At 40.4% G+C, this 15,227-nt stretch overlaps 1 protein-coding gene across 1 annotated transcript; it reads right to left on the bottom strand.

The window, feature by feature from the left end:
• Nucleotides 1–9,874: 9,874 nt before the first annotated feature.
• On the bottom strand, nucleotides 9,875–12,476 carry lpar6a (lysophosphatidic acid receptor 6a). Its single transcript, XM_044355179.1, has one exon. It carries the CDS (start codon nucleotides 11,565–11,567, stop codon nucleotides 10,521–10,523), a length of 1,047 nt encoding a protein of 348 aa, XP_044211114.1. The 5' UTR covers nucleotides 11,568–12,476; the 3' UTR covers nucleotides 9,875–10,520.
• Between the last annotated feature and the right edge of the window lie 2,751 nt (nucleotides 12,477–15,227).

The raw sequence follows: 15,227 nt of genomic DNA, 5'->3' as shown, positions 1-15,227 counted from the left end.
TCCACGATTAGAGTCTTATGCCAGATGTGTTTTATTGAGGAAGCCCAGCTTGGCCCTTATCTTGAAGCCACACTGAATCCCCCTCAAGGGTTCATTCTCCAGCCCCCTGCTTTTGTATTATTACCATTCAGTATTTTCCCCAGTACCACTATGTGTAGTAAAGCTACAGATAAAGCGGTGGAGCGTACAGTAGCTGAGCTAGAACACTTATCATGTGTGTGTCCTGTAGATAGGAGGGTCTCCCATCAGGGGCCAAACTCTAAAAAACTCTGGATAAAAAGCCAATGCATTTCCATCACTGTAGTTTACTGGAGAAAGACAATTTACTTAGCTTTGAGAATTTTACATTATTTTCAAATTTGTGCTTGGTTTATAAAATTTTAAATGGTTTGGCCCCCTTCTCCACTGTGTATACTCAGTCAGTAAATTTTATTAGATCCTCCAGAATATCCTCTATAAAAGATTTTACCATACCATTTCATCTCACTGCATCTGAGCAGTCAGCTCTTCCTGTGAAAGCCACAATTCATCAGATGAAATGAAGAGCTGCGGCTCCATCAGTACATTTAAAATCAAGTTATAAAAAAGTCTGATAAAGCTACTCACTTCTGTAACCACTAACTCTACTTTTAATCTCATGAAAGGAAATAATCTTGCATTAAATTTGAAAGCAAGCATACATTAGTCATTTCTAGTTGACATCCTGGGTGTATGTGACGTACTATAGTGTGTTGCTAGGTATTTTTGTATGCGTCCTTTTGTTTTGTATGCTTGGACGGGTTCTTAGGCTCGGTTACTCATTCTTTGATCAGATATTTTTCTGATATAAATCAGTCTATGCTCTTTATATGGGCCTACATCCTTTTTTTGTTGTCGGTGGTGTGTTTTGGTTTACTTTTTCTTTCTTTTTCAGGCCTTTAATGAAAAAAATGCCATAAAACATCGACACCTTTTTATTATATTGCGGTCTAATAAAACAACATCATAAAATACAGCTCCAGGCATCACCATGGAGCCTCTTTGACACCGTCTCAACAAAAAACTGAACGTTATAAATTTCACAAAGATTAGATTTATTGCAAGTTGGCTGTTGCTTGTTCAGTTGTTCCTATTTTGTCCACCCCTTTTTAACTGTCGTGTCAAGGGTGCAAGATGTGCCCGTCAAAAAATCCTGACTGAACAATTTTATGAAGTTGTACTTCAGAAAATACACAGCCAAGCCAGTAAATGAACAGGAGCTTCCTCTTGCAGGAAGGATGTGAAGTCGTGTCTGTTGTATCTCAATGGCTATAAATGGGTCAAAAAAAAAGAAATATCTCTTTGAATGAATTCCTCATTTGAGCTACACTCTTACACTCATAGTTAAAAGCTGGGTTATGTGCCAATCAAAAAAGAAACACAGCTTTAACTTTCAATCACACTGATGATACACTCACTGAAGCCACTGAAACTAACGCTTAGAAACGAAATGCGCTGCCATACTTATGTCACTTTCTGATGTGATAGCTCCTATATACTATTTGTTGACAAGTACAAGATAAAACCACAGTGCCTTGGTGTTTTGCCTCATGTGCAAGCCGAGCAGCTCACACACAAGAAATCTGTGGAACTGAGGCACACATGTTGATATAGCATTTCCGCTCTTTCTTTCGCTGTTCATCTTTCCTCATCGTCCTACTCAGTTTAAAACATGCTACATCCTGTATTTCGGTATTGAGTCACATTGAGGTTGCATATCTAGACACTGCTTGGACATCTAATCTTAAGTGCTTCATTGATTTTCTTCCGCTCATCCTGGTGACCTGATAGCAAACAATCAAGTAACTTCCCGTCTTATCAAATGATGCACAGAAGGCCTTTCATTTTGTCTTTTCAGGAGATTACCCGTACACCTCGACCCTCTGCTTCTGTCATCAACCTTGATGAAATATCGATGCTAGTTATCTGTGTCAATCTCTGTTCCTCTTTTTGTCCTCCGGTCACATTGGTGAAGCCTGTTTTTGTGGCCTCTTTTTCTGAGTGCCCTCAGCTTCACTCAGGAAGAGCTCTGCAGCTGCAAGATGACCCAATGATCTCTGTCTGGCTACTGATGCTTAGAAAGACATTTTCTAGCAAAGTCCCCTTTCAGTTTTCTTATTCAGAGCAAACTGAGGGAGCCTTAGTTTTTTACAATTCTACTATGCTTTTTTTTTTAAAGATGTTCAGCTCCATTTCTTTCTGCACTGTACTTGAGTTTTTAGCAGACATTATAGCCTCCCTGCTATCGACATACAGTGAGGGAAACAATGAAACCTGCTACCATGACTCACCCAGTAAAGAGAATTGCTGTTTATTCTTCACGGGGAGCAGCTCTTCCTGTTAATAACAAAGCACTTAGGCGCTGCAGTTGGGAGTCTCTTTGCAACTATAAATATGGGAGCTGTCATTGTTATGATTATTTCAAGCCCTCTGCAGTGACCCTCCATTGTCTGCTGCCAGTGTTTTGTTGCTCCGTATCAGACAATAGAGACCGGCGTGGCCAAGCAGGGTTTGTCGTGGAACAGTATAGTCCATCAGGCACTCACAGTAAAAAGGTCAGGAACAGTTAAATTTGGATCCCGGGTTATGTGAAGTGGGACTCCATGGAGGTTGTTGGGCTATTCGCAGTTTTACACACTACTATTGTTTGTGGCTCGCATGCCTGTTGACTACTGATGGGCCCGTCCACCTTTAGGCAGGGTCATAGGCTCTGCTAGCCTGTCCCTTTACCATCCTTCCTTTGAGCCAATAATAGATCAATAGCAGACAAGAGTTTAAACAGTCATTAAGAGCTTTCTTCTTGTAGTTTACACACAGTCTACTAAAATTGATTGGTCATTTTCTCTGCTTTTAAAAGTATAGTACGGCGTTTAAATATAATAAACTGGTGTATCTTTTGCTTTTTCATGTCAGATGTCAGTGTGAAGTTGTGAAGTTTAGTTGATCCTTTTTCACAGCTGCACTGATCTAATAAATGTTCCCTCTCGTAGATTACACAGACTAGAATTGTGTGACTTTGGCAGCAACAAGATATCAGATATCATGTTTTTAGACCAGATTGAAATAATTCAGTTCAATGAAATAAAACAATTGGGTGGATTTCCATGAAATTTTGTACATTCTTAATGACTGTGGTGATCCCCTGATATTTCCTCTAGTGCCACCATGAGGTTGGCAAATTTGGCTTTTAGGGAAATATATATTATGAACTGCTGAATGGACTAAACTAAGAGTGAACAGGGTAAACTTTGCACCCTCTTAGTACTGTCAGTGTGAGTATGTTAGCATACTGACAATAGCATTTAGATCAAAGCACTGCTGTGCCTAACTACAGCCTCAGAGAGTCACTAGCATCGCTGTAGACGTCCTGTTCTATAATCTAACAAACTGTGATGATGAAACTCCAGCCTATGCCTCAAAAGAAACGTGTCCCAGCTTGAACTCTTGAACTTACAGTTTTGTTCTCTCTCTTCTTGTGTCAGAGGAAATAAATGAATTTGAGTGTCACACTGAGCAACACGTTAATCTCAACGTGAATCTCAAGTCACACAGGTTCCTCCCCCACCTTATGCTTCAGCTGCTCTTCTGCTTTTTCAGTTAAATATTTCACCCCCGCCATCTTATCTCTGTTTATATTCTTCAAAAAGAAACGTGTTCCATTTTGGTTTAGATGTGAGTTTGATTTGCTGCACAGGCTGCGCATATTTTTCGCAGAAGAACTTTGAAAATGAACACAGTGAAGAGGCTTACAGGCGGCCTATAGCTTTTCTTGTAAGACTGAAAATGAAAGATTGTTTAAACATTTAAAATATAGCAGCGTTTTATCAAAGTAGCTGAAGCGTATGCTTATATTTAAGGTGTGATCTTGCTCAGACAGATTTATCTGTCTTTGAATAAGCATATGTGAGTGTGGCAGTTTCAATTCATTAATTCACAAAATGAGTTAGACACAGATTGATTCAAGCTCACAACTGCTGGATATGCAAAATATGAAACAAGTAGCAAAAGTCCAGGCTCCAGAATAAATTAAATCATTCAGTCTTGTGATTTCTGTGTTGTGCCTCAGTTAATTTATATCTCAGTGAGTGATCTAAAACTGTGCATACGCATTGAAAAAACATCAAACAAGAAAGACTGATTGGTGACGAGTTAATAGTTAATGTCTTTATCCGATATACCACTTGGACTTTCCAAGCACATATGACGCTGTTTATGTCACTGGAAAGTTTCACACAGTGCCAACCAATGAATACACTGTTCTGTGTTAGTGTGGGCTGAAAACATGAGTGTTGATCAACGTGATGTGATCAGACGATACTAAAATACATTCACATTATGTTATTATTGCTAATGATTTTGAAAACCGAGCTTCAGTGTTTCACATTTTCTCATGTCTTTTGTCAAGCCTGCCGTTGATTTGCATTCGTTCGTATGGTATGGAAATCATTTGGCAGACTATTGAAGCTTAAATTTGACTGTAAAGTTGTGTAATCCATCACAGTGGATGCCAAGTCTGCAGTAATTTTAATATTACATAATCATGTTTGGGTACAGGTAAAAGAGCTAAAGGAAAAGTGTATTCTAGATGTTAAAAATCTGAAACTCGACAGCATGGTTTGCAAAGTGGTCAATTTAAACACAGTCAATTTATAATGATCAGATATCACATTAATTAACTGATCAGCTGATCAGTTATCATGTGTGATGGCACCTCTGTGTCAACTGGAATTATCTTGGTCTTATCTGTCCGTTACACTGAGCTAATTGTGTGGTTTGTTTTGAAGTGATGCAGATAACCTCGGGGGTATCAATGAGCCGTGTCCTTCCTACCCCGAGGCCAGAGTGTCAATAAATTAGATGTCTCTCCAAGATCCTGGCTCCTTTCACCGGTTCAAAAGGATGTGGAGGTCATATTTAAAACTTGCCATCTTCAAGTTTGAGCAGGAACTTGCAGTGGGTTTTTTTTTTGGAGTAGATCAATCCATCTTTAGAAACTATGAAATAAAAAACAAACATGATTAAATCCCACTAAAGGCTTTCAGAATGGGTTGAGCAGATAAGATCTCCTTACTCAGGAATTAGAAAGTGAAAAAGGAGACAGAATTGTGCTGGAAAAGAAAGGGAAAGTATTGTGTTGTCTGAGAATCTCTGTGGAAATTCCTCATCGGGAACACGCTGACCTCAGGTCTGACCTGTAAGCGTCAGCTTTTATGTGTGGCTGTGCTATGGAGTGTGTTATGGACGTTTGTTTATGAGTCTGTGCTGTAGTATTACTGGGGCCCAGGTATCACTAATCCTGCCATGTGCTCAGTGGAGCCGTTGTGTAAAACTTGATAGGTGGATTTCAAGCTTCAGTACAAGATTTGCTGTTCACTTTTCAATTAAAATTTTAGGTGTCTCTTTTACATTTATTCATAGTACAGTCAACAAGCAAGTAATGACTTCAAGAGCCACCATATGAAGCTCATAACTTTAAAAAACGTGACAAAAAAATGCCAAATTATGACACTGATAAGTTTGTTTCCTCATCTCAATAGGTTTGTCAACTAATGAATCCTATAAAACGTTGTGTAATAAAGTAGTAACTTAATGCATTAAACTCTTATTCCTGTAATTCGTCACATTTTGAGACAATATCATTTTAACATGATCAGTTATGAATATTTTACATCAATAATGTGATGTTATATGCAACAGTTTATTGCATAAATTAACAAACATTTCTGTTTTTACATTATGTTTTACTACAACAGTACTTTGACAGGACGTGCAGGACACGTGGCTGTTGTGGGGTGCGACCCAGTGACCTTTCCTTTCTCTCATGAGACTGTCAGTCGGACCAGTGGGCTGTCCTCTCTGGTTAGAAGTTGTTGCTACAAGAGAGGATTAATGTCTTCACATTGGCTGGTCAGACATTGTTCAAATTCACAGAAGTTTCCATAGGAAGGACTCCCAGCGAAGGAAACCCCAACCTGTTCCATCAAGCAGAACGCACCTAATCATGATGCTTTTTTTCCACTCAGGCAGAGGTTGAAACACTCAGATTAAAAGCAAAGGCAGAAGATTGGCTGTATCTCACATGTATGTACTGGGGGTACAGACAACCTGCAGTTAACAGCTCTTTGATGGATAAGGGTGTTTCCAGGATATAAAACTGTCAACCCCAAAACACGAGTGTGCCAATGTTTATACAGTTTGTGCGTGTGAGTGAGTGTGTATTGAGATTCCCTGCATGAGTCACAGACTGGATTTAGTTGGAATTGTTACCTTTCTTTCCCACAAGTCCCTTGGCATGCTGGGACTTGTGGCTTCTCAGGTCAACATGAAACTATGGATACACTTCTGAAGAATTTCATCATTTTCAATGACATCCTCATGCCCACACAAACACACGAAGTGGAAAAAGATAACCACTAAACTCCCCCTTAAAGTCACCCGATGAACGACTTTACTCATCTTCTGTCTGATTTTACGATACGAGAAAATTCTTGGCTCCTACACGACTGTCCCATGTGCTCCTGTCACCATTTTCAGGCATAAACACACTGAATTCTTGCCTTAAGGTAAATACTCATCCGGTCCATAAAGAGAAGAACAATGACAGGCATTGTGCACACTCTATTTATCAAAGTAGTTAAAATGCCCCAATGTCATTTCCTGGCTGCATTGCTGTAATCTATATGAAACCAACGTGAGCTCTGCTGTTCTGAGCAGGATGAACACTTTGTGTGCTGCATAACTGTTTTTGAAAACATCATGATATTTCAAAGAAGGGAGTGTTTAATCAGCATGTTGTTTATGCTTTCTGTTTCATTCCAAAGATGTTATGAAACCAAAAGCTGATGTGGTCAAATAACTCCTCCAGGGATTGATAAGGACTGTTTATGGTCCGAAGGCGACAGGGAGTTAAGGAGGATTACATGTGACTGGTTGGTGCAGTTATTTAGCCTACCTCCCTCCTTGCAGACACTGAGCTCCTTCCACCGCTGGTTATTGGTTCAGTGCTGTCTCTGATTTTGGAATGAGTGAGACTGTTGTGCTGGCACAAGCGAGGTCCTTCTTTTTTGTCAAACCACATCCTGACAAATGATTACTTAACACGATGTTCTGTCTCCTGCATTGTGTGTTTTTATTGCCTTCTCCTTCCCAGTCGGGAAAGTTGCCTTGCAAGCAAGTAATCTGCCCCCGTAGAGGGTGACCTTTTTTTTTTTTATAGAGCAATAATAATACCTGTTTACCCCAAAACCAAGGTGGGACTGTGAATACCAGAGATGTGAAGTAATTGTGGAAAAATAATGTAGATATCTAAATTGGCACTGGCCATATCAGGGTAATGACAGCCATTTCCTCCTAAATTTATCCTGTGAGTCATGTGGGGAAAACGGTTCATTATCCTCTACAGAGACCCCCTTCCCCCCATATCCATTTAGTGAGATAGGCCCTTCCCTTGTCATGTGATCCAGAGTTGTGGAGTGATTCTGAGGGCGAGGACCTCACCCCGATCTTACCCCCCACCCCACCCAATCTGCTCCTCCCCGAAGACACACACTTAGTGAGGTCCCTGTCAGTGCCCCAGCAGAAATTACTCCTGACACAAGTGCTCAACACACTAGAGGATCTTCAGTCATTTGAGATAGACAGAACTTCAAAGTGCCCATTTAGAGAAAACATGCTGGGATTACCACATGGGAGTATGAACCTAAAGCTATAAATTAAAGGCTGTATCCGGGCTTGTTTTTGTCTCCACTAAGACTTGGAAGATGGTACTGACTGTGATGACCCTGATGAAGACAGCTCCTTAGCCAAAACATTGGATTTGTTTTGTGTGACCTCAGAGGACTCCAGCTATCACTTAAAAGTTATTTATTTATATAAAGCAGATTTATGCAAAAAGTCAATAAAACTACTTGGTGTCAAACCCTCTTTGAATGTCATAACCTTAGAGTTAGAAATGTTTATGAGTGTGAAATGTGTCATGTTTTCTTCACATCACTGGCAGTAAAATTTCACAGATCCTCAGCCCATCTTGTACTGTACAACAACGCTTTGATGCATGCGCCCATCTAAAATTACTAGAGCAACGCAGAACAGAATGTATGTGATGACAAGCAGTGCAGCGTCTGTGCTTTCTCACCCTGCAGCCTGCTGGGAAGGAGAGGTCAGGCTGATTAGATAACTGTTGTGTTTGCAGAGGAGCCTGCTGGGCTCACGTGAGGGGTCCGATCCCTGATACAGAGACCTTATACAACCATAAGTCTTAAGTGTATACACACAATGTTCACACACAAATTTCATGTTCTTGATATTAAGCAATATGCTCATTGTAAAATGGGAACAATTTAGAAACTTTTAGAAGTTACACCAGACGTCGTGTTTAGGGAAGGCGCTGGCTCTTTTTCAGAGAAGAAGAGACAATATTCATAAGAACTTCCCTTCCCTTGCTTCCCTTATTCAATTAGATTCCCTCTTGGTGCAAAATTACAGTTTAAAAGGTTTAAATAATCAATGTATTTACATATCTAAAGTGTATTTAAGCTGTTTGTTCCTCTCTGTCTCTGCCCTGACCTTTGGCCCAGATGATAACAGCCATGAACACCTGGTGGTCAGATAAAGGTGTCTGTGTGAATACACAACCTGAAGACTGCCTGACTCATTCATACAGTTATGCATAATGATTGATCAACAATTTGTATTTATCTTCTTGGAAGGAGTCATTAAGATGTCTGAACAAGTTCTAGTTTATGATGCTCAGTAAGCATGTGGCCAAGTTGCAGTTTATAAACTGAAGATGCCACTTAGAGATTGCTTTCAGTGTTTGTTTTCATAACAGCCCGGGTCTTTAACCCTGTCCTTGACTAGCTCATATAGCCTGAGAACCAGAGTTATAGGTGCTGTATGAATAAAGTGCCGCTGAGTGACCTTCAGGCTATGTCAATAAAGTTGGAGCACCATGTGCTTTCTGTTTTTCACTCTCATGCTGTGTTGACTCCTCACTGATGCCATATCATTTGTAAATTTGTACACAGCCGAACAAATATTTCACACATCTGTTTTTCCAGTAAAGTGCAAAAAGGACTTACTTGACTGAAATTTACTTTTGATGGTTTTCATACAGGGTGTGAGCAGTTATTTTTCTTAAGTATGTCAGAATTTTAATCCTTTGTTGATCAAAGACATCCTGATTTATTCTGAGGCTGTACTGACTGTACTGTTCTGATGAGTAGGACCAGCCTTGCCAGTGACGATATTATAAACACCATGTCCTTGTGGAGGAGGAAAACAAAATCTTACAAGATGATAAAATGGAATTCCTATCTAGGTTAAGGTAAACATAAAAGTCACTAGACTGCTTTAACTCCCATCTAGTCTCAACTGATCCACTCAGTGTGTTTGAACAGACATCATGCAGCATAATTATGCTGTTCTCAACACAGCTTGCATCACATTTACATTCATTTTTATTTTGTTGTTGTGCAAATGTAATAGTCTGTTCCAGGCAGTTGTCATTAATAAAGACTTCCTCCACCAGTGGTTACCACACAGGAAGCTGGCACTACCCAGTGGGAGTCATAAAGACTTCCTACTTCTTCTACTTCTTTACCTCCTCATTTGCATGCAGGACAGACATTGTGTGATGAAGCAAGGTTCAGTGGTGTAAAAATAACACTTGTTTACCGTAGCATGCTACGTAAACTGGGATGAAAAGTCTCTCTTGCGGATTTTATACTGTAAATAAACAGGTATTGTACCAACAAGTCATTTTGAGTTTGAGTCAAAATTCCAACATTTAAAATGATTTGCATTCCACAATCAAAAGGTCTGAACCTAAATGACAAAAGGTTTCAAGTACAACTGGTTTGTTTTAGATGGTACATGACTTTTATTCATCACTGTGGAATGAGTGCAGTATCTGAAATTCTGTGTCAGTGCATTAAATTGCCAATAATGACAGAGTCTAAAATGAAGTGCGACCAGAACAAAAAAGGCACTTCTGTGACCTATTTGTAACTTACAAATTCAAACAAACAAAAAAACAAAGCCCTGTACAATCTATAGCTCAATATCACTTAACGTTAATTTAATAGATACTATCCTAAAGTTAGCACCACAGCTTACCACAGAAATGTACAGATATACAAGCACATGTAGCATTCAATATCATAACTGTCCTGCTGTTCAGTGATCACATTCCCTTCCAGGTCACTGGCGGAGTAATTGCACCTAACACAATTACAGTATATTCCACAGGAAAAGGATGGGTACGAGTAAGCAGTAATAATGAATCCACAGATGTGAACAAAGTGTCAGATAGTAATACTGCAGAACAGAGGCTGTCAATGACAGGTCCGTATGTTTGCCCTGAGATGAAGACTGAGATCATATAACACTTCTTTGGCAGGTCATAAAGCACAAAAAATCCATCTCCAGTTTTCTCATGGAGTTTTTGGGGTTCTATAGAACGGATTTTAATACCTTTCATGCTGAGTTTAGCAACCCCACTGTCACACTGAAGACTCATTGTGGAACACTTTAGCTTTGAGATTCCTCAGGCTGCACTGCAGGTTGGAGCTGGTTTCTGACTGCAGGGCTTCTGAGAACTTGACGTCATATGAACGACTGACCTGAGACTTCCTCTTGATGGAGTTCTGGATGGTCTCCGAGGTGAAGTAGTACACAATGGGATCAAAGCAGCAGTTGGAAACAGCAATGCAGAGGGCTATTGGGTAGATGGTTCGGACCACTGACTCCACAAAACAGCCTTTCAAGGTTTTAGTGCGGACCAGTGCATAAAAAACCAAGTTTACATTGTAGGGGATAAAACAAAAACAGAAAATAAAGAGGTGCACAATTATCATGCGCAGGATCTTGGTTTTGTTGAGCTTCCCTCCATGACTGATGGTTTGGGGGCGACGCAGGGTCTGCAACACCATGATGGAGCAACATACGTTGAGTAGCAGCGGGATGATGAAGCCCACTGTTTCTATGAAAATCACCACCTTAGACAGGTGAGACTTCCACTGATCGGAGGAGAAGTTCTCGAAGCAGAATGTGGTATTGTCATTGTTTGTCTTGTTGGAGGTGCTCTTCAACATGAACCCTGTGGGGAGACTCCCTGAAAGAACCAGCACCCATACTGCAATACACACTATCCTAGCATTGCGCTTGGTCCTAAGCGTCCTTGAGCGAAAAGGGTGCACAATGGCCAAAAAGCGATCCACACTAATGCAGGTGAGAAAGAGCATGCTGCCATACATGTTTGTGTAAAACAGCGAGACGGAGACCTTGCAGAGTGTGCTTCCAAAAGGCCAACTCCTGTTGATGAAGTAGAAGACCCTCAGAGGCAAGGTGAAAACAAACAGCAGGTCAGATACTACCAAGTTCATCATGTAGGTTGTGGTTTCATTTTTCAGTTTCAGAGAACAGGTGAATATGTAAATGGCCACAACATTGGTGATCAGTCCCACCACAAACACAATGCTGAAGATGGTGCTGTACAGCGGATATTTGAATCCATCGTTCTTGGAGCAGTTTAATGTAGTGTTGCTCATTCTGAGAGACAAAGAGCGGAGTGATGAGGGGTGTCTATTATGTAATAGCTATATAATGAAAGGGCTGCTCTGCACAATGAATCCACCGTGAATGGCAAGTAAAGCAACGAACAGTCCTGTCTCAGGATACATTGAAAGACACTGTCATCTGAGACTAAAGGCCATTAGCACAGAGCACAACTGTCCATGTTAAAGAGGAGTGCAGCACATGGTCAACATCATTCCCACCCCTGATCCTCATGTAGTTATTTTGTGGGTTTCCTCATGTTGAAAAGACCCCTCCCAGAGGACAGAGAACCAGGCTGGAGCGTCCTCCCCTCCCCCTGCGATGTCTCTCCACCAGGCTGCACCCCACAAGTTGCAGGCTGAGCTGTACTTACTCAGATAAATCTGTCACACAAATGCGTGTCCTTTTCACTTAAGAGGTCCCCCACCACCATGAGTTGCTGAGTCCACAAAAGGAATGATGGTATATCCACATCCAGGTCCGTTAGGAAGGTGTCCTCATGGCAAAATCCCTACTCTTTGTCAAAACTCAATCTTCTGTTTTTGTCCTTTTCAGTTACAAAGCATCAGGGTTGTCATCAGCCTTCCACGTCTCACAAGGTTTTAACCACAAACCACCAGGCTTCTTCCCAGAAGCAGGACTGTAGTTAAGTTTAGCTTCTCTCCGGCTGTGTGTGACAATGTGAGTGTGTTTCACAGTTTGTCCTCAGGGTCTGTTTCCTGTCCGACCCCCCCCCCCACACTCCTTCTCTCTCTTTCTATTACAAACTGACTGAGTCACTCAGTATCTACTTCTCTTTCTCGTTTCGCAGTTTGTCTCTGCCTCTGACAGCCTCAGAGCTTTTGCTCAGCACGCATCTCAGAGCTCCAACTTGTTCTTTGTGCCGGTATCAGAGACAGTTTTTGTACTTTGAGTGGAGGGGAGAGCAGCTGTAGTAACTCCTCCCACTGCCTCCTATCCAACTCCTCCTACTCTTTTGTCTGCTCTTACAGTAAAAGTAGGAATATACCAAAACAACATTTCATTGTGAGGGAATTCATCAAGACTTTACCTTGAGTGCTCATAATTAGCTGGAATACTCTTAGTATGTATCAGAACTTTATACTGATGCATTGATACATATTTAAAATAAATGATTTGATTATGACTTTTATGATTTAAAATAAAACAAAACAATATGGGTCTTAATATGTGTTTAGTTTTAAGTTTTGAATTTCCTTAGAGGCTCTGATTATAGCTTCACTGGGAAGTTTACACTTAACCAATGAACAATTTAAGCACTAATGTAAATAGTGAATATTAGTCAAAAATGCAATATTAAAGGATAATATATACCACCAATATTGGTCCAAAGCAATTTTTTAATATTGAAACATACAATTCTAATAATCATAGTAAACAGCCAAGTCTTTGTGACTCATGAGTGAAGATCAACGGTCTCTGAATTTATTTTTGTGTTTTTTGGCACTTCTGAAACCCTCATAACATAACAGACACGTCATTTCTTGGTAATCCAGTTCTTAAACAGAAGTTCTGGTGAAGTTCAAATAGAAATTTGTTTTTCTCCATCACTCAAACTGATGATAAAAGCTTGAGGTTAAAAGTGCCTGAGAAGTTCACTAAAACTCTGCAAGTGCCTGAGGTGGCTGCCTCCACAGGTCTGATGGGAGGTACTGGAAAACTGAACTGTCTCCTTGTTGTTTCTGACAGCCTGTGTGGGCAGTAGCACTGCTTAAGAAGAAGCGTTTTATTCTGCAGGGGACATTGGAAATGAGACCGAACAGAGAGCTTTCTCTATTCATTGGTTTTTCAGCTGCCCTTGTCAATCCATGCCAACAGCTTTCTCTCTTAGCGCTCTGTGAAATAGCATTCAAGTTCTCCTTTAGTAGAAACTCTCCACTTGGCAGTCAGTAAAAACATTGGGGCCTTTGTTGCGAGTGAAGTAGCTTAGCAGGGAGGAATGTGAAGTTTATAAATGATTAGTCTCAGACAAGTTGAAAGTCCTCTCAGCTTCTTGATCGGCAGAGTGGTGAGTGAATACTGTAAATTGTTTGAGTGTATTTGTGTTGAATGGTTGTTACTGTGTCAAAGGAAGTATACTACCGGGTTGGATTTCCCGTCAGTAAACGAATGCATGTCAGGCGGATCAAGTGTTTTTCTGCCAAATCCAAATGTGAACTACGCTTTGTAGTTCACATTTGAAAAAAAAACCATGCAAAGATAACTTGTTCAGCTGCTGTTAATTGGTTATAATAATATTTTATTATTTGGAACTGACTCCAGTCATACAAACTTTGTGCTACTGATACAAACTTTCTGCTATCCAGGTGCCTGTATAAAGGACATGACACCCACCGCTCTGCAGCTGATTCAACAACATAACTCTACCTCTCCAGTCATTGTCCACATCGGCAATAACATCAAAAATCAGCAGTCACAGATTCTCAAAGAGGAGTTCATGTGCCTCATGGACAGTCTGCTGGACACCGGGAAGCAGGTAATTATTTGCCGCCCTGTATTTTGGTGATGTGAAGTTCAGTCACCTATGCCACCTCCACATCTGACTAAAGGATTACTGCATGGACAGAGATATTACCTTTGTTGACAATTTTACTGCTTTTTTAAAATATGACTCAGCTTTTTAAACTAGATGGCCTCAGTCCTTCCCAGGAAAGCTCATGCCCTCTATTAACCAACATCAAACCTGACTTTGCACTCCTGTGAGGTTTTTACCTCCTGACTTGTAGTGAGCCCATCTGAGTGTTTCATACAGTATTCCTGTTAGGATTATGCCTAGATTTAATTCCAGTTCAGCTAAGCCCCTTTTTCCAGTTGTCTTTGCTCTTTTAAACTCTCAGTCCGTGTCTAATAAATCTTTTATTCTCAATGATCTCATCATGTCCCATAACCTTGATTTCCTATTCTTTACTTAGACCTGGTGTAAACCTTCGGGAGTGCTCCCCTCTAGTGGAGGTCTGCCCACCCAGTTATAATTTTCTGAATGCAACTAGATTAGCAGGCCATGGTGGCGGTATTGCAGCTGTTTTTACAAATAATCTCACTTGTGCTCCATTCAGTTTTGGTTCTTTAAACAGTTCTGAAATCTTAACTTTCATAACTGTGTGTGATAACCCAATTTGCTGTGTAGTTATTTATCGACCCCCCAATTCAAATATGGGTTTTCTCAATGAATTTTCTGAGTTACTGTACGGTGCTTAAATTTGATAGACCCATTATAGTTGGTTACTTTAACATTCATGTTGACAATCCTTTTAACTCATTTGCCACAGATTTTTTAAACATTTCTAAATATTTTAACCTGTCTCTGGCCCCACACACAACCGCAGGCAAACTCTTGATTTGGTTTTTACTCTAACCACAAATGTATTACCTTTGATGCACCCTTACAATAACTCAGCAACATATAATTCACTCTCGCATCTTTAATGAGCAGTCCGCAGCCATGTTCTCCTGCTACTTTTCTAGTCTGGCCAATTGCCCTCTTCATTTCACCAATATTAATGACCTAGTTACCTGGTTCAATTAATTGTGTACATCAGCCCTTGACTTTTCTGCTCCATACACTTGCAGGGCTGTCCCAGTTAATACAACCCCTTGGATCAATGACAACATTGGACAACATAGAATATGTA

The sequence above is a fragment of the Thunnus albacares genome, chromosome 6, assembly GCF_914725855.1.
Source record: "Thunnus albacares chromosome 6, fThuAlb1.1, whole genome shotgun sequence".
Taxonomy (NCBI): domain Eukaryota; kingdom Metazoa; phylum Chordata; class Actinopteri; order Scombriformes; family Scombridae; genus Thunnus; species Thunnus albacares.
Note: the sequence above shows the minus strand (reverse complement) of the source record. Positions and strands in the feature narration are given on the sequence as shown.